The sequence below is a fragment of the Manacus candei genome, unplaced genomic scaffold (assembly GCF_025592945.1).
Source record: "Manacus candei isolate 608988 ecotype Guabito, Panama unplaced genomic scaffold, ASM2559294v1 h1tg000063l, whole genome shotgun sequence".
In the NCBI taxonomy this organism is placed as follows: domain Eukaryota; kingdom Metazoa; phylum Chordata; class Aves; order Passeriformes; family Pipridae; genus Manacus; species Manacus candei.
Genome location: NW_026138111.1, coordinates 3287345 through 3312756, shown reverse-complemented (window position 1 = coordinate 3312756; position 25412 = coordinate 3287345). Strand labels below are relative to the sequence as shown.

General features: G+C 42.6%; 1 protein-coding gene across 1 annotated transcript in view; it reads left to right on the top strand.

Annotated features, from left to right (window-relative positions):
• The first annotated feature begins 775 nt into the window (after positions 1 to 775).
• Positions 776 to 25412, top strand: part of LAMB4 (laminin subunit beta 4) — a 40385-nt gene continuing 15748 nt past the window's right edge. Inside the window, exons 1-22 of the mRNA XM_051805165.1 lie at positions 776 to 809; positions 2031 to 2188; positions 5082 to 5217; positions 6500 to 6573; positions 7222 to 7410; positions 7573 to 7636; positions 8176 to 8390; positions 9317 to 9437; positions 10523 to 10711; positions 11309 to 11488; positions 12895 to 13004; positions 13438 to 13517; positions 14501 to 14651; positions 15597 to 15704; positions 16283 to 16498; positions 17640 to 17761; positions 18463 to 18583; positions 19535 to 19712; positions 21040 to 21183; positions 21404 to 21635; positions 23275 to 23432; positions 24942 to 25166. Of these exons, the coding sequence (XP_051661125.1) occupies positions 776 to 809; positions 2031 to 2188; positions 5082 to 5217; positions 6500 to 6573; positions 7222 to 7410; positions 7573 to 7636; positions 8176 to 8390; positions 9317 to 9437; positions 10523 to 10711; positions 11309 to 11488; positions 12895 to 13004; positions 13438 to 13517; positions 14501 to 14651; positions 15597 to 15704; positions 16283 to 16498; positions 17640 to 17761; positions 18463 to 18583; positions 19535 to 19712; positions 21040 to 21183; positions 21404 to 21635; positions 23275 to 23432; positions 24942 to 25166 (3205 nt within the window). The remainder of the gene's footprint in view (positions 810 to 2030; positions 2189 to 5081; positions 5218 to 6499; positions 6574 to 7221; positions 7411 to 7572; positions 7637 to 8175; positions 8391 to 9316; positions 9438 to 10522; positions 10712 to 11308; positions 11489 to 12894; positions 13005 to 13437; positions 13518 to 14500; positions 14652 to 15596; positions 15705 to 16282; positions 16499 to 17639; positions 17762 to 18462; positions 18584 to 19534; positions 19713 to 21039; positions 21184 to 21403; positions 21636 to 23274; positions 23433 to 24941; positions 25167 to 25412) is intronic.

The following is a 25412-nucleotide window of genomic DNA, read 5'->3' as shown; positions in this document are numbered from 1 at the left end:
GGAAGTGGCACTTTGCTCGTACAGGGATGCCCCAGCAGCCAGAGCTGCTTCAGGGTACACTGGTGCCTACAGATGGAGAAAGAGGTGGAAGGTGCAAAGACGGGGGTAGGTTTGGTTTGGGAGTTCTACTTGGTGGCAGGATGCTGGGTTGTCTTTTATACCCATGGCTGCCTTTGTTTTTCCAACAGAGGTTTTGTGTTGACAAGTCTCACTTTCCTCCAGGTAGGTAGGAAGAGGAAGGGTGCCACAAGGAACCTCCCTTGGGTTCATGCTGAGGTTCCCCTGTACGAGTCTTTTGCATTGATGCTGAAATTACCTGGTTTTCTTCACCACACTTTAAGATGTGGTTATATCTTGTCTCTGACAAAATTCATAGCACCTGACATCAGGCATTTCTCAGTAGCATCTTCATTAGGACCTCTGTCTTTGTTTCAAGTTAATGAAAAGAAACAAGAACTTTCAGAGAAAGAGTTAGATCTCTGCAAACAGCCCTGCTGAATCTAGTTAGGATTAAGTTGCTTGTATTTGAGTGCTACAGTATTTTAGGTGATAGCATTCTGGTTTTATTTTACACTAAGTGTACAGATCTTTTTCTAGAACTAAATCAAAGCCAGGGTTTTCTTTTAGTCTCTATATTTTTATTATGGCTCTATCATTTTAATAAGGTACCCCTCTGGGTACCCCATGTGCAAAAGGTGCCCTAGTGAGGCAGAGCACCAAGTTACCCACCAGTTCTTCTCTTGCAGTGGTGCCAGTTTGAGTTCCACTGGGAGGCATGAGGCTGGGGCTGGCCATCCTGTTACACCTCAGTAAGTACAGATGCTACAGTTACTCAGGCCAACTTTAAAATATTATCATGTGACTTACATATCTCCAAGATTTTGTTAGAGTGCTTCTTTTAAGAAGACACTATTGAGAAACATGACAGTGAGTCCTTATTCCCCACTCTCCTACCTAGGACCCACGAGTGATATGAAACCTTTAAGTACAAAGAAGTTACATGTTGTAATTGAATCTAAATCAGGGCCCAAGAGGTGCAATCAATATCAGCTAATTAATAATGAGTGTGGATCTGTATAAATAAAGAGAGAAGGCTAACCAAACATAGGCATTGCTTTACACCTAAAGAGTCAAGCCTCTGTCATAATCTAACTATAGCCTGAGCCATAGACTGGAATCTGGCTGCAAAATGCTGTATTTTTTACTGTTGTAATTGCATTACCATTTCTGGTGTTCTGTGGGATCTTCTTGTATCAATTTTGGTTTTTTTTTTAACTGCACCTTTTATAACAAGTTGAGCCAAGTAAAGCTGAAAGATAAAGCCTCCAAGGTACCCATTCCTGTTCTGGGTTTCAGGACAGAACTTGTTTAAAAGGACAAGCCCTGTAAGGGAAGTCTTAATATAATGGGGAAAATATTTGAAGTTGTTTCAGGCAAAATAAATGAAAAACTCCTGCAATTATTTAGAGAATTCAGAATTACTCTGTTTAATTATTAAGGACCATACCATGGGGTCTGAACAGAGAGTTCTGACACTAGACAAGGGATTTGTTGCAAATTAACAGAAAATCTGAGGACCCCTGATGTCAATATTGGTCTCAGGTCCACCATTATCACTTGGAAATCAACACAAATCAGCAGAATTAATCCCAATCTGTCTCTGCTCACAGAGTCAATTGAAATGCTTGTGATTCTGCTGTAGGAATGCTGTCAATGGGCATACCAGTGTAGGAAGCATAATAAATTACTGCTTATGGCAGATTGGCATTTTTACTGAAAAATAATGTGCTGAAAATCTAAGTTTTACCATGGATTTGCAATATGCTAGCTATATTTTTTTTATTATTATTTTGTAGAAGGCGCGTTCATTACCAAAGTTCTTCAAAAAAGGTATTACTAAGGACAGAAGGAGTTCAGGCAAAGGATAATTTAGTTTTCTGCTGGTGTTGAGATTTAAATGATTTTGTCTGGAGAATACTGCTGAGTACATGAAGCAATTTAATCTCTCTTTGATCTTCTTTTGTGCTCAGCGTTGATAAGACCCCAGAATACACAGCACGACTGTGATGCCGGGTCCTGCTACCCAGCCCTTGGGAACCTCCTCTGGGGTCGCAGCAAGCAACTGACAGCCTCATCAACCTGTGGGATGAACAGCCCTCAGAAGTACTGTATTGTGGGCTACCTAGAGGTTGGTTTGCTCCTTCTTTTTTAATAAACTGAACTCTGCTTACCAACAGTATTCTCATCTGTTCAGGGAATTTGCCCAGAGTAGGAAGTTTCTGTGGGAGTTGTCTGAATAATCATCAGACAGTGTGACATAAGTCTGGTGGAAGGCTGTGCCTTACTGTAGCACATATGGAGAGTTTGGCAGCAAACAGCCTCCAGGGTGATGTGTAGCTTCTCAAGGGGGAGAAACATCCCTGAGACACACAAGGATTGAGCACAGGGATTTCTGAAGGAGCTTTGCACTGCAAGTCCTCTTCCTGCTCACGACTCAGAAGTGAAGACTATGGTTTGTGTGTGTGTGAGTGCAGGAGCAGTAGAGTCCCACAGGCAGGCACTGCCTTGGTGGACCTTCACTGAAGGACATGTCCATACAGTGTTGAAACCTGAGGCAGCCTGTTCAGAGATTCACACCATGTCCTCTCATGTCCTTTGATCTGAAATGAGACCAGTGTTGCTGAAAGCAGAAAGCTGTCTCTGAAAAGGGAAGACCTAATGCTGTAGTCCAGTCTTTGGCCATATAGGTGGGTTGGCAGATTGAAAATGTGGCTCATCAGAGGGATCCCTCTCACTCTGGCCACAGTGATGAGGGGGACCAGTGAGCATATGGGAGCTATGCCAGGAAGGAATGGGAATTCCTCTGTTGCACATCCTGGAGGACTTGGCCTCACTGAACTAATAAATTGTCACAAATAGAAATATTTTCACTAAATAAGAGCTTAGGCTGAAGAGGAAGTTAAAATACAATTTCATTTATGAGCAATTGAAAATAGTTACATTTTATGACCTTCTGGCTAAATGGTGTGACACATTTGCAGAGTAAGGTACAGAGATGGCACCAGGCACTGCTCCAAGTTGCATGTTGGAACCACAGTTTTCTGCAAAGCGTAAATACCTCTTTCCTTTGCTGAAATAACCTGAACCATCTTTCTGGCCCTTAAGCTGGATGACTGCCTTTTATTCTTGCTTTTTAGGAGGAGATCAAAGAGCGATAAAAAATTAATATTTTCGCTTGCCTGTACTTACCCTTTGAATTATGTAAATACAGACTCATGAAAAGGAGCAGCTGTTCTGCAATAATCCCTGTGATTTAATGCTGCTTCAACATATCTTGACCCCTGGTGGCTGTCTCTTGAAGAGGGTGAAAACTACAAATCTGCTTTGCAGAGCTCGAAAGAGAGAGACTTATACTCTGGCAATGTGTTCTGTTCCATCAGCTCGCCTTAAATGTGTGTGTCACCAATAGTGTTTCAGTCCCACTTGACTCAATTCTCTTTCTCACCAGCACATTTTGAGTGCTTTGCTGGAGGCAGGCCAGGAACTTTGCATCATTCATCTTGTAAAGCCAAGTTCTTCCTCCCTCAGTTCCTCTTTTGATGACCTGTGTCAGGCATCATGACAAGAGCAAACCTTACTTGTGAAAGTGAGTGTTAGTCAACATGGCAAGCTACCAAGATCCAGGAGTCAGTTGGGATGTCTTATTGAAAATTCCTATGGAAAAAAAAAAGAATTCAACTGCTTTGTGTTTGAAAAGAAGCACTGGAAATCATTGTCAGTCTTTAATATGTGATTTTATTTCTAAATTAGGTTAAGTGGTTTTTAGCTCTATGATTGAATATATTACCTACACATCTTTTTAAAGGAAAAAAAAGGGGACAGCACTGAGGAGAGTATAAAGCCAGCACTTCAGAGGCAAATGGGATCTGCCAGACATGACTTGTATGGACATACACATGCTTGTCCTTTCGAGCAGATTTTTATGGAGCAACCTTAAACACAAGTTGACCAAATATCATATTGTATGCATTTATGTAAATCAGAGAGTGAATGCAGTCCTACCAAGTGCTTTCTTACCAGAGCTTTGTGAAATGAGACGACAGAGTATTTTTTGTATTTCTCTCTTGTCTTCTAAACTGTATATTCATACACTTGTCAAGGGTGGTATAGAATGACTGAATATAATACATATTTATCATAATGTTTAAAACACATGAATTATACCATATCTGTTAATCTATGGCTATTAATTTCTTTAAATGTGAATAACTCCCAGGTGATTTCATAATACAAAGATGTATAAACCATTCCCAATGCTTCTCTGTGGATCTTGAGTGTGCCAAGTGGGATGCCTCTCTATCCATCCCCTTCTGGGTCATTTCCAGCCCAGCTCTTACCACTGATTTCCACTTTCTGTTTTCAGGAGCATCCCTGCCAGCGTCCCACCCACGGGCACTGAACCCATGCCTCCTCCTTCAGCTCCCTCTGGGGTGCTGTGTCATCCACTCTTCTTCCTGCCACCGTCCCTGCAAGCCAGGCACACACCTTGGGCATCACCTTCTGCTTTGGCTTATCCTTGAGCCATTTCACTCAGGTTCTGCCCAAATCTCATGGAGTGGCACATCCAGCCACTTCATCTTCTGCTTGTAACATTTTCAAACAAGACCCTTTTATCCTATTGAAAGCCTAATTTTCCTCCTTTGCATTGTTTTTAAACTTCTGCAGTTTTCCTATGCCTACAAAATACACTTACAGTGGTCAGGGTGGTGGTGTCAGCCCAGGCCAGCTACTTACTTTGTACCTGCTCTTACTGAGATCCCTTCTCCACAACTGAAAAAGTGTAATTTTTATAGAATACCTGTGGCAGACCAAGACCAACACTTACTATGTACATGCTTCATGCATATGATGATTTTCTTGGGCTTATCCCTTATATATGAAAGCCTGAGTGATTAAAAGTACAGGCACCCAAAGCAACATAACAGGTGCCAGTCTTGCAATTGCATAAATATGTGTACATCCACTTGATTTTTAGTGAAGAGACAAAATTAATATTTTATTCTGCTCATTTTGTTTTCTAGGCTGAACAGAAGTGCTTTCTCTGTGATTCCAGATACCCATATAATCCCTATACCCAGCGCAACAGTCACATGATTGAAAATGTTATCACAACGTTTGAGCCTGATAGGAAAAAGAAGTGGTGGCAGTCAGAAAATGGTAAGTTTCTTTGAGAAAATATTGCTTCAAAATGTTGATATGAGATTATGCCATTGGCACTCACCATATTGCCTTTATGAAGAGATGAAACAACAGCACATCTGTTCTTTGATTCAGTAATGCTGAGTGATTTGAACCCATTTATGTGTAGCAGTATATCAGAAAGTCCATTTTTCTATGGACAAGTTTTAACCACGGTATCTCCAAGAGATGGCCAGAGAACCAGTGGCAATGCATGATTATACATGGAGACCATGTATTTTCCACAGGGTGTCTGCCTTTCAGGGAAATGTGATTTATGGCAAAAGATATATTTGCCTACAGATGTGATGTCATGTAATGACAGTGTGTAAAACACAAATACCCATTTAAAAACAAATAGTGTAAAGCACTATGCTAGGAGGAATAACATTTACTCTATCTTATTTGACATACAGTGAATATGTAAAAAACATTTGACTGGTTGGAAATTAAGGCATAGAAAAAGTAAGGTAATATGTTACCTTTGTTTTGAGTATCCAGCCGAAAATTTATAAACCTTGTTTTTTCATAGAGTTTAGCAAGAATCTGTCACTAGCTTTGGACACCACTGCCAATAAATCTGTGGGCCAGCTGTGAGAAGAGCTTTCCTTGTTCTCCCAATCTTTCTTCTGGGATGAGGTCTCATGCACAGCCTGGTCAGCAGGAGCCCTGGGATGCTGCATGCAGATGTGAACAGTGGGGGTACTGGCTGAACTCCTGCAAGTCTCTGCAGAGAATGCATGAATTGTGGAGGTTTTTTCTATACTTGTTGCAATTTTGGAAGATGTCTGGTGTAGTAGTTCTGCTCATGATAAATTTCAGGTCTGGCAGTATAGGAGGGTTTAACAGTTCTGTTTAGCATGAAGAAAACCCCATAGTTTTATTGAGTTTCTCTTTTTTTTCCTTAGAAATAAGTAAATTATTTGAATGGATTTTAAAAAATAAACCTAACTGGACACAGGAACACATAAACCCAGAACCATCACCATCATTTACTATTCAAATTATCTGAACAGGACCTTTAACCAGGTCCTGCAGTCTCAGTGACCTGCAGCACTGCCAGTGGCAGTGTCAGGAAGGCAGAAAATCATATTGCCCTGGGGAGAGCAATCCAGCCACACACTGGGTTTGTGCACAGGTGATGCCCTAAAGAGTCTAGCTGCTGTGCTGGAAAAGGCATCTTTAAATTCCCCATGGGAAAACTGTCTCAGCTACCCTTTCTATGTACGCATTGTGATCTTCATTTTCATTCTCTTTTCAGGCATTGACCACGTCAGCATCAGATTGGACCTAGAAACTTTATTCCAGTTCAGCCATCTTATCCTGACCTTTAAGGTACATCTTTAACCAGAGATTTTATGTAACGTTAAACACTAATTACTTAGCCAGAGGAATAAATTGCTTAGAGAGGCAGTGAAAGCTCCATCTTTAGAGGGTTGTAAGAACAGGTTAGATAAACACCTGTCAAGTATGGTTAAATTATAGTTGATCCTGCCTTAGGGGAGGAGGATAGGCTGAATAGCTTCCTATTCATGTGCCTTCTGGTCCTATTTTCTATAAATTTGAGAATTAAAGCGGAAAAATAAATTGCAAAATTAGACCCTAAAAATTTAGGACATATCTGAACTGCAGTTGCTCTTTCAATTTAGTTCAGCCTTCTCATGCATAACCATTATGACACAGATGGCTACAATTTTTTATTTTTTTTTTTACAAAATTTCTACATCGTTATGGTAAACTTCCTTACTTAGAAAGTGATCTTGTATCTGTATGGAAGGTTACCCTTCCCTTCTGCTAGAGAGAGGTTCTAATGAATAATCTGGCTTTTTCAGAAAATCATGTAACCAGCACGGTAGCCCTGTAATGAGCTACAAGATCCCAAACACAGAATTTTAGCATCCCCCAAAGAGGAATATCAGTATAACAACCCCTGAGATGTTTTATCAATGCCTGCTTAAGGAATTCTTGAAATGTTTCTTGCAGACATTTCGGCCTGCAGCAATGCTAGTTGAGCGCTCTACCGATTTTGGTCAGTCCTGGAAAGTGTTTAGATATTTTGCACATGATTGTGCAGCTTCTTTTCCCAACATCTCTTCCGGTCCAGCAAAAAGTATGGGAGACATCATTTGTGATTCAAGATATTCAGACATCGAGCCCTCAACTGAAGGCGAGGTATTGCCAGGTGGCTGTGTTTGTATGAGTTCAGATCATATGTAGCTCTGTTACTGCAGCTGAAGGTCTCTTGTCTGTACGTGGTAAAGGGAGGGGCCTGTCATTTGATCCCTTAGGTGGGTGCTCATCCCATCTCTACAGCTGTATCAATTTGTTTTGCAGGTTGTTTTAAAAGCTTTGGATCCCAGCTTTGACATAGAAAATCCATATGTGCCCTATATCCAAGGTATGGACACTACAGGTTTTCTCCAAAGATATTTTCCTGGTGTTGTTTGTTTTGTACACTGAAAAGATCAACAGCTCAGGTAGTGTAAAGTCAATGACGTTGAAAATTAAGTACCTAAAGATCTTACAGTGACATTGTATTAATAAATAAAATGGGGCCAGTCCTGTTCTCTAGCCCTGAGGGCGAATGGCAGAGCTCTGCAAAGTTCATCCATGTAGCTAAACTGTCTTTCCTTTTGGGATCAGGCCCAATCCACGCTGCTTTTTGGGAGCAGTCCCAGAGGTGCACATGAACCCATGAAGCCAGTGGCTGGGAAAATGCAGAGCCATACTAAGGAGGGTGCTAATGCTTACACAGCCGTGTGCCAGGAGTGGTCCTTGCCCTGGCACTGTACACATTAGTGGTCTTGGCCAATATTGGATCATTTCCATTATTTCTTCACTATGGAAGAATTCTTGGATGACTGATCCAAGCTGCAGATTTCATGCTGTTCATTTTAGAGTGAACTTGGGCTCTTGATCTCTCTTCTTTCCTTCCAGAGCTCATTACACTGACAAACCTGAGGATCAATTTTACTAAACTCCACACCCTTGGGGATGCTCTGCTTGGAAGAAGACACAGTGATCCCCTTGAGAAGTACTACTATGCCATCTATGAGATGGTTGTGCAGGGCAGCTGCTTTTGCAATGGCCATGCCAGCCAGTGTGATTCCATGCAGAATCTGCGGGGAGATGTTTTCCATCAGTCTGGGATGGTGCGTCATTAATGCTGCCTACAAAAAGGGCGGTCCCTACCTGGTATTTTATGAGAAGGAAGAGATGGAGGGAGGGAGAGGAAGATCTCTGATAATCTTTGGACTGACCATTTGCAACTGCAAGTTGTTAAATGTTTCAATGCAGATTCTTCCTTCAAAGCCCTGGTTTGGAATGCACAGAGGGTGTCTCTTTGTTGACACTAGGGTGGTGTTTCAAAAGCAACTGGGACAAGACATGTTGATAATAGCAGCCAAATACCAGAGCTGTAATGGTGCAAACGTAATGCAGTAAGTAGCCTATGGTGTGTGCAGACTTGAATGGCCATTTGTTGGGTGCATTCCACTCTCCAGCTGGGCTTGGGGGCTCTGCAGCAGGAGAGAAGGCATTGGCACAAAGAATAGCTGATAATGCAAAGCTAATCCATGAAAAATGGATTATTAAAAATTCCAGGAACATGATTTCAAATTCTTTCCCTCCAGGAACAAGAGTTTTTTCTCCTGAAAAATATGTGTCTCAATATTAAGACATGTAGGCAAAGGGAGAGAGAGAGAATCTAAAAGGTTAAAGTCTCCCTCGATATCTCTATAAGTATTTTTTTCTAAATGTTGCTCAGTGGCTTTAAAACTATTTGGTTAAAATTTGCAGGGATTCTCCAGACCTTTTACTCAAATAATTAAGAATTATGTCAGCTGAGGGAGCCAAAGAGCTTTGAATTTTCCTGATCTTACTGGCATACCTCAAACAGATCCTCTCCTCTCCTGTCCTCTCCTGTCCTCTCCTGTCCTGTCCTGTCCTGTCCTGTCCTGTCCTGTCCTGTCCTGTCCTGTCCTGTCCTGTCCTGTCCTCTCCTCTCCTCTCCTCTCCTCTCCTCTCCTCTCCTCTCCTCTCGTCATCTCATCTCCAAACTCTTCTCACCACGTTACAGGTCCAAGGGAGATGTATCTGCCACCATAACACTGAAGGTTTGTCTTGTGAAAGATGTAAAGATTTCTACAATGATGCTCCCTGGAGGCCAGCTGAAAGGACAGAAGATAATGCTTGCAAACGTAACTCAAACATGATATTTTCCTTTTTAATAGTTGGAGGTGGCTGTAGCACAATCACAGTCCAATGCATAATGGGAAGGCTAGATTCCTGGGAGGGAGACTTTTCCATGCCTCATCCAGAAAAACAGATAGACACCACATAGGTACTGTGTTACCTTACGAGAAGTAGAACTGTTTCATATTCTTATTTTTCATACAGAGAAAAAAACAATAAAGAGAGGAAAAAGCACCTAATGCAAAAAAGATCATTCACTGACTTGCAGTGTCTTTCATGTGAGTGAAAGAATTTAGACAAGGCTAAATTATTTATATTCACAATAATGAGTAAAGTGGGATGTACAAGAATCATCATCATCATCATGGCTGGGCTTCGTGAATGAAGATTTGGGAAGGGCTCTACCCACATTTGTTGCAGGCACGTTGGTGGCTAAAAAGGCCAATACGAGATAGGCATGTCCGGTTGCAAAAGGCACAGCAGAAAGACTCCTTAGATGGTATATTCTGCAAGGCACGATTCTTTCTGCATTGTCTTTTCTCCTCAAGAGTGATCCTGCGTGCTTTCTCAAAAGCATCAGCAGCGTTATAGATGGTGTGTCTCCAGACCTCCCGATTGGAGGCCAGAGTAGACCAGTTATGGTGATCAGTATGGCCCAGGCTGAGATGTTGTTTTAGGGAGTCCTTGTATCTTCTCTTTGGGGCTCCTCTCTTGCGGCAGCCGGTGGCAAGTTCACCATAAATCAAGATCTCAGGGAGGCGGTGGTCCTTCATCCTGGAGACGTGCCCTGCCCAACGCAATGAGTAAAGTGGGATGTACAAGAATAATGTATTAGGATCTGTAACAAATATTCAGCTAGAGCTTTCTTTGGTGGAGCAGTGTTCACACTCACCCACATGGGGACTTCTCCAAGTTTAGGGCCCAGTTCTCTCCCCCAGCTGTAACACACAAGGCTTGGGAAGCTATCATCTTGTTGGGCACTGAAATCATACAAGTCACAGTAATCCTGTGTTAGCAGTAGACAGCAATGGTGGCCAGACCACAACAGGAGTCATGGTGTGAAATACCCCACTGTTTGTCTTGGTTTCAGGTTGTAACTGCAACGGCCACTCCAGCAGATGCCACTTTGACATGGCCGTGTACCAGGCCAGTGGCGAGGTCAGCGGTGGGGTTTGTGAGGACTGCCAGGACAACACCACCGGGCAACACTGTGACCAGTGCAAACGCTTCTTTTACCAGGATCCACTCAAAGTCATTTCAGACCCTCAGGCGTGCCTCTGTAAGCGTCCCTTTTTAGCTTCTGTAAGAATGACTCAAAACAGCGTGGTTCTGGTTCTCTTTGCTCTGAACCCTGCAGCATCCCCACGCTTAACTGTTCGTATGGTTGTAAAAATGTTACCAAACCTACAATATCCAAACTGCCTTATAAAGTAGCTGCATGACAGTATCCTCAAACCACCATTGTAAAAGGAGCTGCATATTCCAATTTATTACTGAGCTTAGAATCCAGCAGAACTATCAGCTTTCTTGAGCAACATCAATATAAATATGAATTGCAGTAGTCATATTGCTTCTAGGGCCTTCAGGTACTGCAGAAGGGGTGCAAAATGATGGGGGGATTAATAACTTTTGCTGGACACCCGCCATATGCAAGAAAAATAGTCTTTCAGACATGAAAGCACTTCTGAAAGATGAGCTAAATTCAGTATTAACATAGGATGGGGAAAATGCTCTGAGTGTAATTTAATTGTAGCAATTGATTGGTATGAAAAGTCCTTAAGGAGCCAAAGGAGGATTACTAGCAACTCTGTAATTGCATTTTCATGCTTACATCTAACTGTGCTTTTTTTATGTATCCCCTTAACCATTCCTCTAGCATGTGACTGTGACCCAGAAGGTACATTGCACAACGGCGCCTGCGAGAGTCGCACAGATCCCACTCTGGGAACGGTGGCGGGCCGGTGCCCTTGCAAGGAGAATGTAGAGGGTGTTCGCTGCGACAAGTGCAGGGCAAACTACTATGGGCTGAGTGGCAGTGACCCCCTGGGCTGCCAGCGTATGTAAACCACCTCTCTCATCCTTCTTTTCAAACCATTTTTAAGACATGAAGGTAGTTGAATGCACAGATGCAACAGTGATGCACTACTTGAGTCACGGAATACACAGTTGCCTACTATAATTAAATGTCAATGCCATGTAGTGTTTCTGGGGCAGCTCCTGCAACTGAAAAGATGCAAAATCACTTTCAGAATGCATAGGATACTGTAATAGATCAGGCTGCTGTTAATAGAAGGGTTGTTAAATATGCAAATTAATTGAAAAGGGAGATAAACACATGAAAATTATTTTAGCATCCAAATCAGTATAATCTCATGAAGTTCAACAAGGCCAAGTGCAAGGTCCTGCATGCAGGTCAGAGCAATCCCAAGCACAAGTACAGACTAAGAGGAGAATGGATTGAGACTAGTCCTGGGAAGAAAGACTTGGGGGTATTTGTGGATGGAAAGCTCAACATGACTCAGCGATGTGCATTTGCAGCCCAGAAAGCCAAATGTATCGTGGGCTGCATCAAAAGAAGTGTGTCCATTAGGTTGAGGGAGGTGACTCTCCTGCTCTGCTCCACGTGGAATAATGCCTTCAGACCTGGGGTTCACAAGAAGGCTGGAAAAGGACTTTTCACAAGGGCATGTAGGGACAGGACAAGGAGAAATGACCTTAAGCTGAAGGTGGGTAGGTTTAGTTTAAATATTAGGAAGAAAATCTTTACTGGGAAGGTGGTGAGGCACTGGAACCAGTTGTCCAGAGAGTTTGTGAACTCTCCATCTCTGGAATTATTCAAGACAAGGGTGGGTGGGGCTCTATGTAAACTGGTCTAGTAGAATACGTCCCTGCCCATGACAGGGGGGTTGGAATTAAATGATCTTTAAGGTCTCTTCCAACCCAAACCATTCTATGATTCCGTAATTCTATGAAGGGTCCATGAAAAGCCACAGATGGACTGTTCGGATATTTGGACTCTGCAGTGCAGTGTCAAGATGGCAGAAGCTGCTGCCTTGCCATGAGAACTTCCAGCCAGCCATTCCTCTTAGAGAGGCTTGCTGAAAAACACATCCCGCCCCTCCCCAGGCACACTGTGGGTTTGTGAGCACGTTATGCCCACACCGTGGTCCTCAGCCACACACAATGACTGTGCAGACCAGCACAAGCACACAGCAAACCACTGCACAGGGCTTTCTGCCAGTGCCCCTGCTCCCCCTGGAGAGGGGCCTGCCAAAGGAAATGGTCCATTTCCCAAGGGCAGTCGGTGGGCTGCAGGGTGCCAGGGCACGTACATCTGTAGAGTGTCTGTCTGGGGGACAGAGACTGCCTGTCATGCTGATGCCACATCTAAAGCAAACGCCAGTCCTGCTGCCGGCAGTCACTGGAGCCTGCAGAGGTAACCACACATTTCTGTCCCTGCAGCCTGCAACTGTGATCCCTCTGGCAGTTTGCCCTTCTCCATCTGTGATCCTGCCACAGGAGAGTGCCTGTGCCAGCGGTTCACCACAGGGCAACGCTGTGAAAAATGCCTCGTACGTATTAAGGTTTTGTTATTACTTCTGCATGTGGTTTTGGAAGTCTCCTCACCCACCTCACACCTATTAATTGCCAGAAAATTAAACAATAAGTCAAATTTCAAAATAATATTACAGCTGTATGCTACCATTCTGCATTGACATCTGGTTCTTTTTCACTGCTCACAAACATTTGTGCAATCAAATTGGACTGGGAGAAGTGCTCCCAAGGAGGAAAGGAAGTGCAAAATCATGTCCTCAAAATCTTTGCTGTTTACAGAGAACTTGCTTGCACAAATGGGTAAATGTCTGTCTCATGCAGTGACTGTACTATCTGGTAAGAAAAGCAATCTCCCATGGCTCCAGAGCATTGTTCATCCAGCAGAATGAGTTCTGTTTTGCTTTACATATTTAAATACTTGTCATTAAAAAATCTTTCTTTGTATTCCAGGTTGGATACTGGGGTCTTGGCAACAGCTTGAATGGCTGTTCTCCATGTGACTGTGATATTGGTGGATCCCAGAATAACTTGTAAGTTAAAGTTCTTCAAGTTCTTTCCTGGTTTTAATTTTTATAAGCTCTTAGGCTAGATTTTCTGATTAGGTTAATACAGTCTTGATACAGATGGGAAAATAGCCTGTAGATGTAATTTCATCATATACAAACAGAGTAAAGTCATGTTGGGATTTTGGAAATTTATTTGTGATAAGGGGATTTACGTATTTCCTTTGAAGCCAACTTTGAATCAACTTGAGTCAAGATGTATTTAATATAAAATATAAAATGCATGGCTTGAGAGAACCAAAGACCCTAATATTTGTATAAATTAGAAGTAAGTTAGAGGTGACATTTTCACCTTAGTTTCCTGCATCTACTTTAAATGCTAGATTTTTTTTTTTCTGGCTGCTGTTCAAAATGCATAATTTTAGAAGCAAGCTTGGTTTCAGTTGAGTTACTTCAGAAGTCTGTTGGGCAGGGGTCTTCACTACTGCTGTTAGACTTCAGACATAGGAGCACATAGTCTGATGCTGTAGAGCAGCTCCTTGTGAGTAGATAAATAATTTAGTGTGTTAAATATGACTGTAAATATATGGAAACTTCCATATTCACATCAAATCAAAGGTCCTTCTGATCTCATGTTCTGCCTCTATAACTGTGAGTGACAGATGATTAAAAATCATGATACAGTGATAGTTACAGAAAGAGATAAAAGAAATGGATACAGGAATAGATAGTAACAGATGCTCAGGAAACAAAAGAATCAGTGCTTCAGGTATGGAACAGACAGAGAAAGACAAAACATGTCATGTCTCCAAAGTGATGGAACAGTAGCACTGAATGAATCCAGCATCAGAAACAGAGGGGGGGGGTAGGAAGAAGTTTAATAACAGAGGTGATCCGGCAATGGGAGAAATGAGGCAATGCAGAAACAAGGGTGGATCTGAGCTGCCCTTGTGCTGTGAAGACCCAGCTATGCCACACTCTGACATCCTCCCTTTACCCTTTTGCTGTAGGTGCTCACCAAAGGATGGTCAGTGCAAGTGTCTTCCCAACATCGTGAGCCGCCAGTGCAACGAGCCAGCTCCAGGCTATTTCTTCTTACCTCTGGATTATTACATTTATGAAGCTGAGCATGCAAAGCCCCTTTCTGGCTCTGCACCCTTGGTAGGTAGTTGGCTTTTTAGGTGTCGTACTGAGAGGGGATCCATGCAGTGGTGGCACAAGAGCTGAGGCTGAGAAGAAGAGCCCTTGCCTGGGGAGCAGCTGGAGTGGTTCTTTAGCAGGAAAATGCAGAGCAAGTCCCTTGACCATGCTCAGTTCATCTTTGTTTTTCACGGACATGATTATCCCATAAATGTGGCTGTTACAAAGGGACAGTACCTACAACGTGCTGTGACCTACAAAGCTGCCCTTGCTGCTTCTCAAGTGCCGGCTGGTCTGGCATGAATTAGAGAAAACAGTTTAATTATTTAAATTAGAGGAAAGCGTTTGAGTTGCCAACCGTTATCATAAACTGTTATATTTCTGGGAATCTCCAAAAGGGGAAGAGTCAAATTACTCTCTGCTTCACTGGACTCATTCCTGCTGCCTTATATAAAGGCACTGATTGTAGCCCAATTTCCTCAAGAATTTGGCATCCATCTGTAATGTTTTTAGAAAAATTAATTTTTATTTATTGTTTCCCCTTCAGCATGGGGGTAGTTGTTCCCCATGCAGACTACAAGCCTGGAATGCATCCCTTCCTCTGCCTATGCTTTTATTAACATTTCTGCTCTGACGTGTTGTCCAGAAGCTATAGAGAACAAATAACAAAAAATGTTTATTTGCAGGTCACATCCACAAATATTTAGCTATAATCACAACCAGTAATCATCCTGCAGTCCAATAATTAAATGGAAAACAGATGTCTGAGGCATAGTTTATGAGAGAAAGTGGAAGTTAATTTTAAGGGAGTGAGGGAAAAGGTTTTCTGGCAAATGCTGGGCCATAGTTTAGAGTTTCACCCTGTAGAGAATAGAGCCTGTTTTAAGAATGTGGATTTTCATTTGGTTGCTTACCTACCCTTCAACGTTGTTGACACAGTGCTGCTCCTCTCTCATTACTTCACAGGTTCAGCCAAGCACTCTTCCAAGGTGTGACATCTACTTGCAGAAGCAAGGCTATGAGTTCATTATTGAAAATGGAAAGATTGTGTTAAACAGGAACAAGAAACGAACTGTAAGAAAATCTGGACTGGAACAGGTAAACTGGTACTTGAGTAGTTACTTAAGTTTACATCAAATAATACAATTTTATTTTGTGACAAAGGGCAAGGAAATGCCTGAGCACGAGGGATTTGCAGTCTTAGACATTATAATTCTGACACAAATTAAGTCAATTTTTTTGCTACACAGTTGGGCCAGACATTTTATGATTCACAGTGACTGGTTTACACTGCCCAGTGACATTGTAGGCTCGGGTTCAATGAATTTTTAGAAGTCCCCATGAAAGGTAATTGTTTTTTAGAATGAAGAGTCCAGCCACGTATGAAAGGTTTGCAATGTGAATGTTTGGAGAAGCGAAATATTCAGAGACTGATGGATTCTAGTCCTTCTCATTGCTGTTGTTGCAAAGCCATAGGAAGCTTTTCTTGACATGTGACCCTAAACATCCTACGTATGGGAGAGTTCTTAGATTGTCGATCCCAAACTTGTTCAGAAAATGAGATTAACTCATGGCCAAAATAAGTAAACAGTGTGGCAAAAATATTTCCTTTCTTTTTTATGAGTTTGTTTCTTTGTAATTTGACTGAGCAGGTCGTTGAAAATGTCGGTGTGTCTTTGCAGGGTGCGATGCAGTTTGGACAGGACTCTGTTTTGGCAGTGGTTTTCAGGCAGCCCAGCGCTGGTCGGTCTGTGACATGGACAGGACCTGGCTTTGCCCGTGTTCCCAGTGGAGCTGGGCTGAGATTTGCCATCAACAATGTTCCCTTTGCTATGGACTTTGATATCACAATTCGTTATGAGCCTGAGGTATCTGTGATGTCTTGCATGTCTTGTGATGTTTTGATAGATGCAGGCTCTGTTTTATCACTAATAGAATGAGCAACTTGTCCTATTCTTTATATTTAAAACTAAAATGACTTGCCTTTTCACCAAGTAACAAGTTGCCTTACCAACCAAATAACATGTGCTCCACTGATCCTCTTATCCTTTTCCACTGAAATGTGAAAAATCAGCCCTACAAGTGTTTTCTAAGCATCAGCCAAGATTTCATGTTCTGAATGTTTCTCTTTTGGCACCTTTGCTTGGACTGGACTTTTGCTCACAAATCAAACACATGGAAAATGCAGTTCCTTTTAGATGGGCACACTGTATTTCTAGCTGGTGTTTTTTGGGCAGGAAAATGTGCACAGGCAGAAGTGATCTGAGTAGATATTTATCCAGGGCTTTTGCAGGCATCCAGCTTCCCAGTTGCACCATCTGGGCTCTGAGATGTGTGAAAATTGTAGGAAAATAGCCAAATTACTATTTTTTGCCTGGAGAAGATTTCTCAATGATGAAGACATGTCTAGGGAAATCTCTTAATCCAAATCTGGTTAAAACCAGGTCCACACCCATGTCTTCAAAAACACAGGCAAGTGTTTTATTGGTACCAGCTTTTGTCTGTGCCTTACTCTTTTGCTTACTCTGACTGTCACTCTGAGGCAAACAAAACTCCCAGTGTCTTAAAACATGGGAACAATTGTCAGTGGGCTGGTTTGATGTAGCTTTTTTCTTCCAAGGCTTGAAGAGTTGAGTTTTAAATATATATGTTATACACTCTTTTATGTTTGCTATTCCTTATTAGATATGTGAGGAGGCAGCTAATGAAGAATATTTCCAGAATAACACTGTGCTAAGAAAGGAAACAACTCTAGTGACTTTAACAGAGCTCTTTTCATTTGAACCAGCTGAGGTCCCATTTCCATCTCTACTTTTCAATTGGCCATTGCAAATACAATGCATTTCTCTCAAATAACATTGGTTTTTAGTGCTGTAAAGAATAAAGAGAAAAATCTGTTATGTCACTGCCGTGTGCCATCATTCAGATGACTTTCATTAACCCTGACAAAGAGAAAGCAGGTTTCTCAGATACAAAAAAATTACCGTAATTTTTGTCTTTTGTTTATAGTCCTTGGAAGATTGGCTAGCAAGTGTTGCCATCCAGCCTACTGGTACCTTGTCAGGTCAACGCTGCAAAAACAAGATCCTTTCACAGGAGCCACATGTGTTGCCTCTCCCAGCTACAAAGAGGTCTGACTGTTCCTGTCCTTTTGCCTGTGTATTTTCTGTGTATATATCGTTTACTAAAGCACTGTAGAGCAACAAATGTGTGGGAAAGTGGGAATATCAGAAACACATGTGTGGCCTTTTCTGTTGCTGTCACACCACAGTACCATGTAGGCTCTAAGGAAGAGACTGATGTCCCAGTCCTCAGTCTGGCAAAAGTCTGCCCAACCCAGGAGAGCAGCCTGAGATCTTGCAGGCCTTAGTCATTGCTTTGGTGAAGATCCAACTGCAGCTTCCTCAGTACAGAAGGGAAATATTGACTATATATACGATACTATTTCTAAAAAACAGCTTTTCAGCTTGGACCTATGTAAAGAATAGAGAGGAGTCAAGAGGATGTGAGCGATGTCTTGTTTAAACAGGGACAAGAAAGGATGAATATGAACAGTGAGTTGCAACCCCCTTTGCTTGAAGTAGTGAAACCTGCCCTTTTCAGTTTAATCTCCCCAGGTTTAAATTGTGCGTGGTGAATCATTTGTCAGAAGTCATGCAGCTTTCCAAAGCCTGCAAGCATGGGGCTGGCTGTGCTCCTCACAGCAGCAGGGCTTGCTCCAGGCTGCAGGCATTAGGATGCAGGCACAGAGCGAAGGGAATGCTCACAGCATCCCATAGACTTGCCTTGTCCTGACTGCTGGCTATAATTGTGCTTCATTTCTGCTGAACAGGATTGCAATTCTGCAAACTCCAGTCTGTCTGGAGCCGGGAAGAGAATATTCTGTGGATGTGTATTTTTCTCAGGCCTCTGCCTCTGACACAAGGGCAAAATCATACATCTTGATTGACTCAGTGAGTAGTTCTGTCAAAAGTCCCTTGAGGTTGTGTTTGTACCACTGTGATTTTTTTTTACACAGACTTATTAAAAATATTTTAAAATAATTTATAGTGTTTTCCAATAGAAATTCAGCTTCTGCTTACCTCCATTGTCACTGTGTTTGCATGTTTTTGTACAGAAAGACAGAACTGTATCTGGTTTAATTTTCATGGAGCAATACCATAATAGTTCATCAAGTTATACTTGTTGCATATGTTAATAGTCAGAGTATGTGTCCCTATCTGTTGCTGATCTATTATGAACACCTTCCACATATGCTGACAAGATGCTGTGGTTAGGGATACAAATTCATACAGCTCTTCATTACTTATGTTTTTTAAAATCTCTCTAATTTGTCTGGATCGTGGATATTTTTAAAGATTGGAAAAGTAAAATTAGTTGTGTACTTCACAGGAATCAGGTCCAGATATTTCCCAAGTTTCTACCAAGTCAGGAACTGGGTGTTAGTTTTGAGTCCTTCTCTTGAGAAAATTATTTTTAGGTCCATTTTTCTAATTGCTTCCGTAGAACGGGATCTGACAAGGGCTGGCCATAATTGGACATGGAACCTTCAGCTTATTTTCCTCTATCACAGTAATACAAGTAAAAATTTTGGCCAGATACTGCTTTTGGAGTCACTACCACAGCCCATCTTAGAATCAAAACCAGATCTGAGCATATATCTGAGGTCTTATTATAATTTTATGTTTTTATATACAGTCTCTTTTATTAGAAGAACTCAGGGAATGTCTAGACCTTCAGAATAAATATGAATTTTGATGACAGAGTGGCACAACAGCAGATTTGGAAACATGGTGCTCTGGGCCTCTGTCCTTGCAATGCAAAGCACATTAAGAGAATGTGGGAAATTCTGGTTTTCAATATATCGAAGCAAAAATATTTTCTTTTCCCTCTTAATGCCAAAGCTTGGACTTATTCCCAGAATCAGCTCCGTGGAGAACTTATGCAGTGAAAAGGATTTAGATGAGTACCAGAAGTATCACTGCATTGAAATTGCATCTGAAGTCGGGCCTCACGTCCTGCCTGAAGCGTGTGCACGGCTCATAGTGAGCATGTCAGCCCGGATTCACAACGGCGCCGTCGGTAAGGACCAGCCTGCACAGGCAGCTCTTTGGGACAGTTGCTGGTTTTCCCTTGGGTTTGTAGGTTATGTTGACTGACGAGCTCTCAGCCCATGGTGGTGTAGGTGAGTGAAGCAGATCAGCACGTGTTATGTGTGGATACACATCTCGCTGAACCCTGAGCGGGCTGCAAACATCTTTTGGTGGCATGATTCTTGGAGTTTATCACACCTGCTGAGCTTTGTGGAGCAGAGCAACAGGGACCATGGCAGTGCTTGTGTGTTTTCTGAAGAGCATTGAATCAAGATGAGACTTTACCATATGGCCAAGGCAGTAAAATTCCTGCTTTTCTGGCTGCTGTAAAAGGTCAGGGAAGTTTTTAAGCCCTCTCCCTGGATGCTGCAGGCCAGCTGGATGCCTTGGTATGATGGCACGCAAGCTGATGTACTGGAAGAATATTCACCAAGAAAACTTTGGTGGTGTTCCAGCAAGAGGGCAGTGGCAGGTGGGGTGTGAAGCTCCCAGGCTTCCTGGACCCCCATAGAAAGGGTAGCTGGGCTTAGCGGCTAAGGAAATCTCCCAGGTGTTGGGTCCATTAACAGGAGGGGTCTTCCTGGACAACTTCAATGGCCACCTACTTTCAGAGAGCCTTTCAGCAATGCCTTTGAAGTGATAGCATCTGCTTGATTTGGGCAGTTTTAGAAGGGTCAATGCTTCACTCTCATATCAGGTGATGAGGTCATGGCTGTGCAGCCACAGACCCCCCTCATTTAGGCTTGGGCTGTGCTAACTCCTCATTAGCCCAATTCCCAAAGTGGTGAGATTTCCTAGTAAAACATGGCACTTTAGTTTTCTGGTGCTTTATAGAGCATCCTGGACAAACATCTTCTGTGAGTGATCAGAGCATCTTCACTCAATAAGTTAGTCCAAGATGTCCAGAAAGAAATCAACACTACACAGATGCAGACTGTCTGAGTACAGCTTGAAGGTTATGTCCAGTGATGCAGCTAAAGGTAGGTTTATATCAAACCCTTCTAGACTTCAGGATTTCTCTGTTTTGGATCTACGTTTTGCTACGCCCTTTCTGTCCTATCCCAAATGTGTGCTGAAGGCAGTGCCTTGAATGTGGCAACTGCAACACCAAGACTTATGCTGGTGCCTAATATACCATCACCATTGATGCTACACCATCAAACAATCCAAGCCATGGCCATCAGTGGTTAGTGAACCCCTGATAAGAATAATCAAGCTCTTTCCTTCCTATTTTAAAGTGTGAAACCAGCAAGTTGATGAGAGCAGTCACACTCCTTGATACCCAAGCCTGTTTTGGTTCTCTTTCCCCTTGGCAGCCTGTAAGTGCAATCCCCAGGGGTCGCTGAATGCCAACTGCAGTAAACTGGGGGGCCAGTGTCAGTGCAAAGCCAATGTCGTGGGACGCTGCTGTGACACCTGCTCTGCGGGCAGCTACGGCTTCGGCTTCCATGGCTGCTATGGTGAGTACTTGGCAGCCAGCACCACTATCTTGGTTCTTCATGCATACTCAAACTTTTTAGGGCTTTGAATCCAGGATTATGTGTGAAGCAATATAAAAGATGTTTCCACGAATAACGAGTTTTCCATCCCTGCTTCTTGACTGCCTTTGAGCAGTGTCAGAGATGAGGCATGTCGGTGGGAATACGTTCAGGACACAGCTTTGCCTTTGGTGTTTTCCAGCATGCGAGTGCCACCCACAAGGCTCCCTGAGCATGCTGTGTGACCAGGTGACGGGGCAGTGCTCCTGCCGCCGGGAGGTGGATGGCCAGCGCTGCAGCCGATGTCTGCCTGGGTATTTTGGATTTCCCCACTGCCGTCCTTGCCCTTGTAATGGCAATGCGGAGCTTTGCGACCCTCTGACCGGAGTGTGCCTGGACTGCCATGGGTTTACGGCTGGGAACCACTGTGAAAGGTAACCTGATGGGCAGCACTGCAAAGCTCACCCAAACATTGGTGCTCTCCGAAATGCCTCTGTAGCTGGGGACCTACAAATGCATCAGTGGCCTTAACAGGAAACATATACCAAAGCCGGGATTAAACTGGGCCTAGCTGCTGTACGTCAGGTACCTATTTGTTTGGCAAATGCACGTGGGACTGTGCATGCAGTGCCTGTGGGCAGACTGCAGGCATGGCATGCACACAGCATTGCAGCAGGCTCCCTGCAAGAAGGCAATTGAGAGATGAGTGCCATAGCACCATGTGCTTGAAGACATGCACAAAGCTTCTGACATCTCTCAAATTGCCAGCTTTTAAATTTAAAATTCAGCATGAGGTTAGCCAAGAGGTTAACCATCAAACAAGAGGCTAACCTCATCCTGAATACTCAATTTAATACCTGCAGTTATCTCTGAAGAGCTTAAATAAATATGCCCTGTTTGCTGGCTGTATTAGTTCCATATGACCAGCAAATTACTTTTCCCACATGTTCCAGCTCCATTCAGAATAGTTCTCCTCTTTTTTATTCTATATGCTGTCAGCAGTATCAGAGTTCAACATGGACATCAAAAATTAATTAATTTAGTTTAGTTTGGATGGATTGTACCTCGTCATTCACTTCTAAGAGGATTTCCCTGTGAAACCTATTGAGCTTTTCTTGCAGTGCTTTTAGACAATACAGCCTTTGGCTACTGTGCTTGTAGGTGGCAAATAGATTTAAAATGGACTGAAATACTTGTTGCCCTGTGCCTCTGCAGGAGCTTCAGACCCCAGGGTGAGGATAATCAAACAGCCAAGTCTTTTAGCCTGGCTCGTATGCATATGGTGAATTGTGTTCCCATTTGCCATAGTAAAGCAGATCAAAGACTGCAGATGCTTCAGAAGCCGCTGCGTTGCCGCAGCTGCAAAACCACAGGGGGTTGGGACATGGAGGCAGAGGCAGCGAAGGTGGGCAGGTGGCTGAGCCCCCAAGGAGCCCCAAAAACCCCAAAAACTTGTCTGGGTAACAGCACAGCCACCACCACTTTGAAACAGCCATTACCCCAGGTTTGCAGAACATGTCAGACAGAGCACGGCTCAATACATATTGCATCTAAAATATGCAATATTCTCTGAGTGCTCTTAATGAATCATTGCTTTTTTTGCCTCTGCCAGCACTTTCTACTGTCATGCCAACCACTCAGTGTGTGTGTCTGTATGGAAATGGATGAATATATGTAGTGATAGATGAATGCACGGAATTTTTATCTGGCAGCTTTTAGCTGCCTATGTAGAGCATGTGTGATATGTCATATCATAATCATTTAGACTGAAATTGTTCCAGAGTAGGTGAAAGTCTTCATAAATATTCCTTGAAAAGAAAACATGTGTCTTTTTATTTTTGCTCCAGATTTTGGGAACGCAGCTCTGATTTTCCATTTTAGAACACCTTTGAAGCTTGATGTATCTGTACCAATTAATGGAGATAGCATTACAATGACCTGGAATGTTAATTAAATATATATACATATAAATATATATACATATAAATATGTATGCATATAAATTGATTCACCTGCATGGACTGAAAGGAGTGCTTGACAATTTGTACTGCTTTATGTTGACTGCTTTGACAGGTGCATGGATGGCTATTATGGAAACCCTCTGGAAGGAGAACCCTGCCGCCCATGCATGTGCCCAGGGGTACCTACAAGCAATAGGTATTTTGCACATTCCTGTCACCGGGACTCCCAGTCTGCACAACTAGTCTGCAATTGTCTCGAGGGACATGCAGGTACAAAGCAAAATATGGATTGGTTCTGATTTTATTCAAATTAATGTAAGAGAGAAAAATTACTGTCCTCCGCCCATCATGTGTTCAGAAATGACAAGTTAGGTAATGGTAATAAAAAGGCTAAGAAGAGTTAACACGCAAATTTACTGAAATCATGTGGGAAAGTCCTGACTAGGAAGAATGGGAGTTGTGCAATTAGTGTTTGAAAAAGGGATTCACTTAAGTGAATACAGTGAAGCCATTAAATAATCTGATGGCACTCTCTGGAAACCTCCTCCTTTCCAGGGCCATTACATAAATCTTGTGAGGAGAGGGGGGAGAAATGCAGTTGCTCATTACCTCTAAAAAGAAGCATTGGAAGCCCAAATCATAAAAAACAGGGCATCAAAAAGAACTGATAAGATTTCCTAATCAGATAAAATCTTTCTCCATATAGAGGAATCAGTCTTTGACATTTTGCCCCAAAGTGACTGTTTCATCGTTCAAATGGTCACTTTAGAAATGAAGTTTCTATTCTCAGCTGTCTCAAATGCAGATATTTTTGCAGCACACTGATGCCTCACTTCCTAAGATTCTGTTGACATAGCTTGAATTCCTGAAGGGAAAGTTGAAGATATTTCCCTCCCCCTGGGCATTAGAAAGATCTTCCATGATGGGAGCAAGCCTTAATGGGAAACACTACCAAAAACTAAAATAATGCTGTCATCTTTACTTAGGCAAGCTTCCTTTATAAGTCAAGAGCAGTTTTGCTTTAGTAATTTTTGTAGGGCCAAAATGACACTTGTTGGTACTTGGCCAGGGGACTTCTGTCCTCACAAACCACCACAATCCTCAGTTCTGGACTTTCTTCCTCCTGCTCCTTTCCAGCAAGGCTCTTGGTCACCTCTGTGGCAGCAGGCTCCCTTTTCAGATTGTGAAAGGCTCTGGTCCTGAGGACCACAGTGAAGGAACAGAGTCCTTGGATGAGGATGAGCTGGTGGATGGGGTTCCAGAAACACCAGCCTGTCCAGAAAAGTTTCTGAGATGCAGAGAGGTAGCACCCCAATCAGGACATGCACTGAGATGGCTTGCAGAAGTAGTTTCAATGGCAGCAGGCAAGGGCAGAGCATCCCAGAGCTCGTTTGAACTCCTGGGCACACCCCGCCCTCCAATGCTGCTGTGGGAGGGAAGGACCAAGGAAAATCCTGTAAATGTGGCCAGCCATGACTAATGTCATTAAATGCACTTAGCTGGAAAAATATGTTTGGAGGTGTTGTGTGAGGGGGCACCTATTTAGTCCTTCTGAAAGGACTTCCTTGGTAGAAACAACCTGGGATGAGGAGAGTGAGTTTCCATCAGATTTTGATGTGGAAGCTGTACTTTAAACTGATCATAGGATTAAAGGGCAACAGTCTCAAACAGGTGGACATTTTTCATTGTAAATGTGCATTTGGACAGCCTGAATCTTTTAACAGTACTACTGGAAATTACTGGAATTCCCATCAATATTTTTACTTTCCTCTCTGACAGGCAATCAGTGTGACGAGTGTGCTACTGGGTTCTATAAAAACCCAAACAGCCCTGGGCTCGACTGTGCACCATGTCCCTGCAATAGTAACATTGATTTGACAGACCCGGAGTCTTGTAACAGGGTCACAGGGGAATGCATCAAGTGTTTACATAATACCCATGGAGCAAACTGCCAGTTCTGCAAACCAGGTTATTTTGGCTCAGCTCTCAATCAAAACTGTCAAAGTAAGTAACAGCACTGCAACTGTGTGTTCCTACCAAGAAAAGGTTTTTTTAAAAGAAGGGAGAAGCTAGCCCTTGGAAGGACAACAAAACTGAAGCAGATGAATAGAACAAAATATAAGAATACCAGATATATTTCTCTATATACCACATATAAATATATGAGTGATACAAATAACTTAATGTGACATCTATTAAATTCTATGTTATCCAAGTTTCACTAAATCGCATACTGAATATCACTCCTAG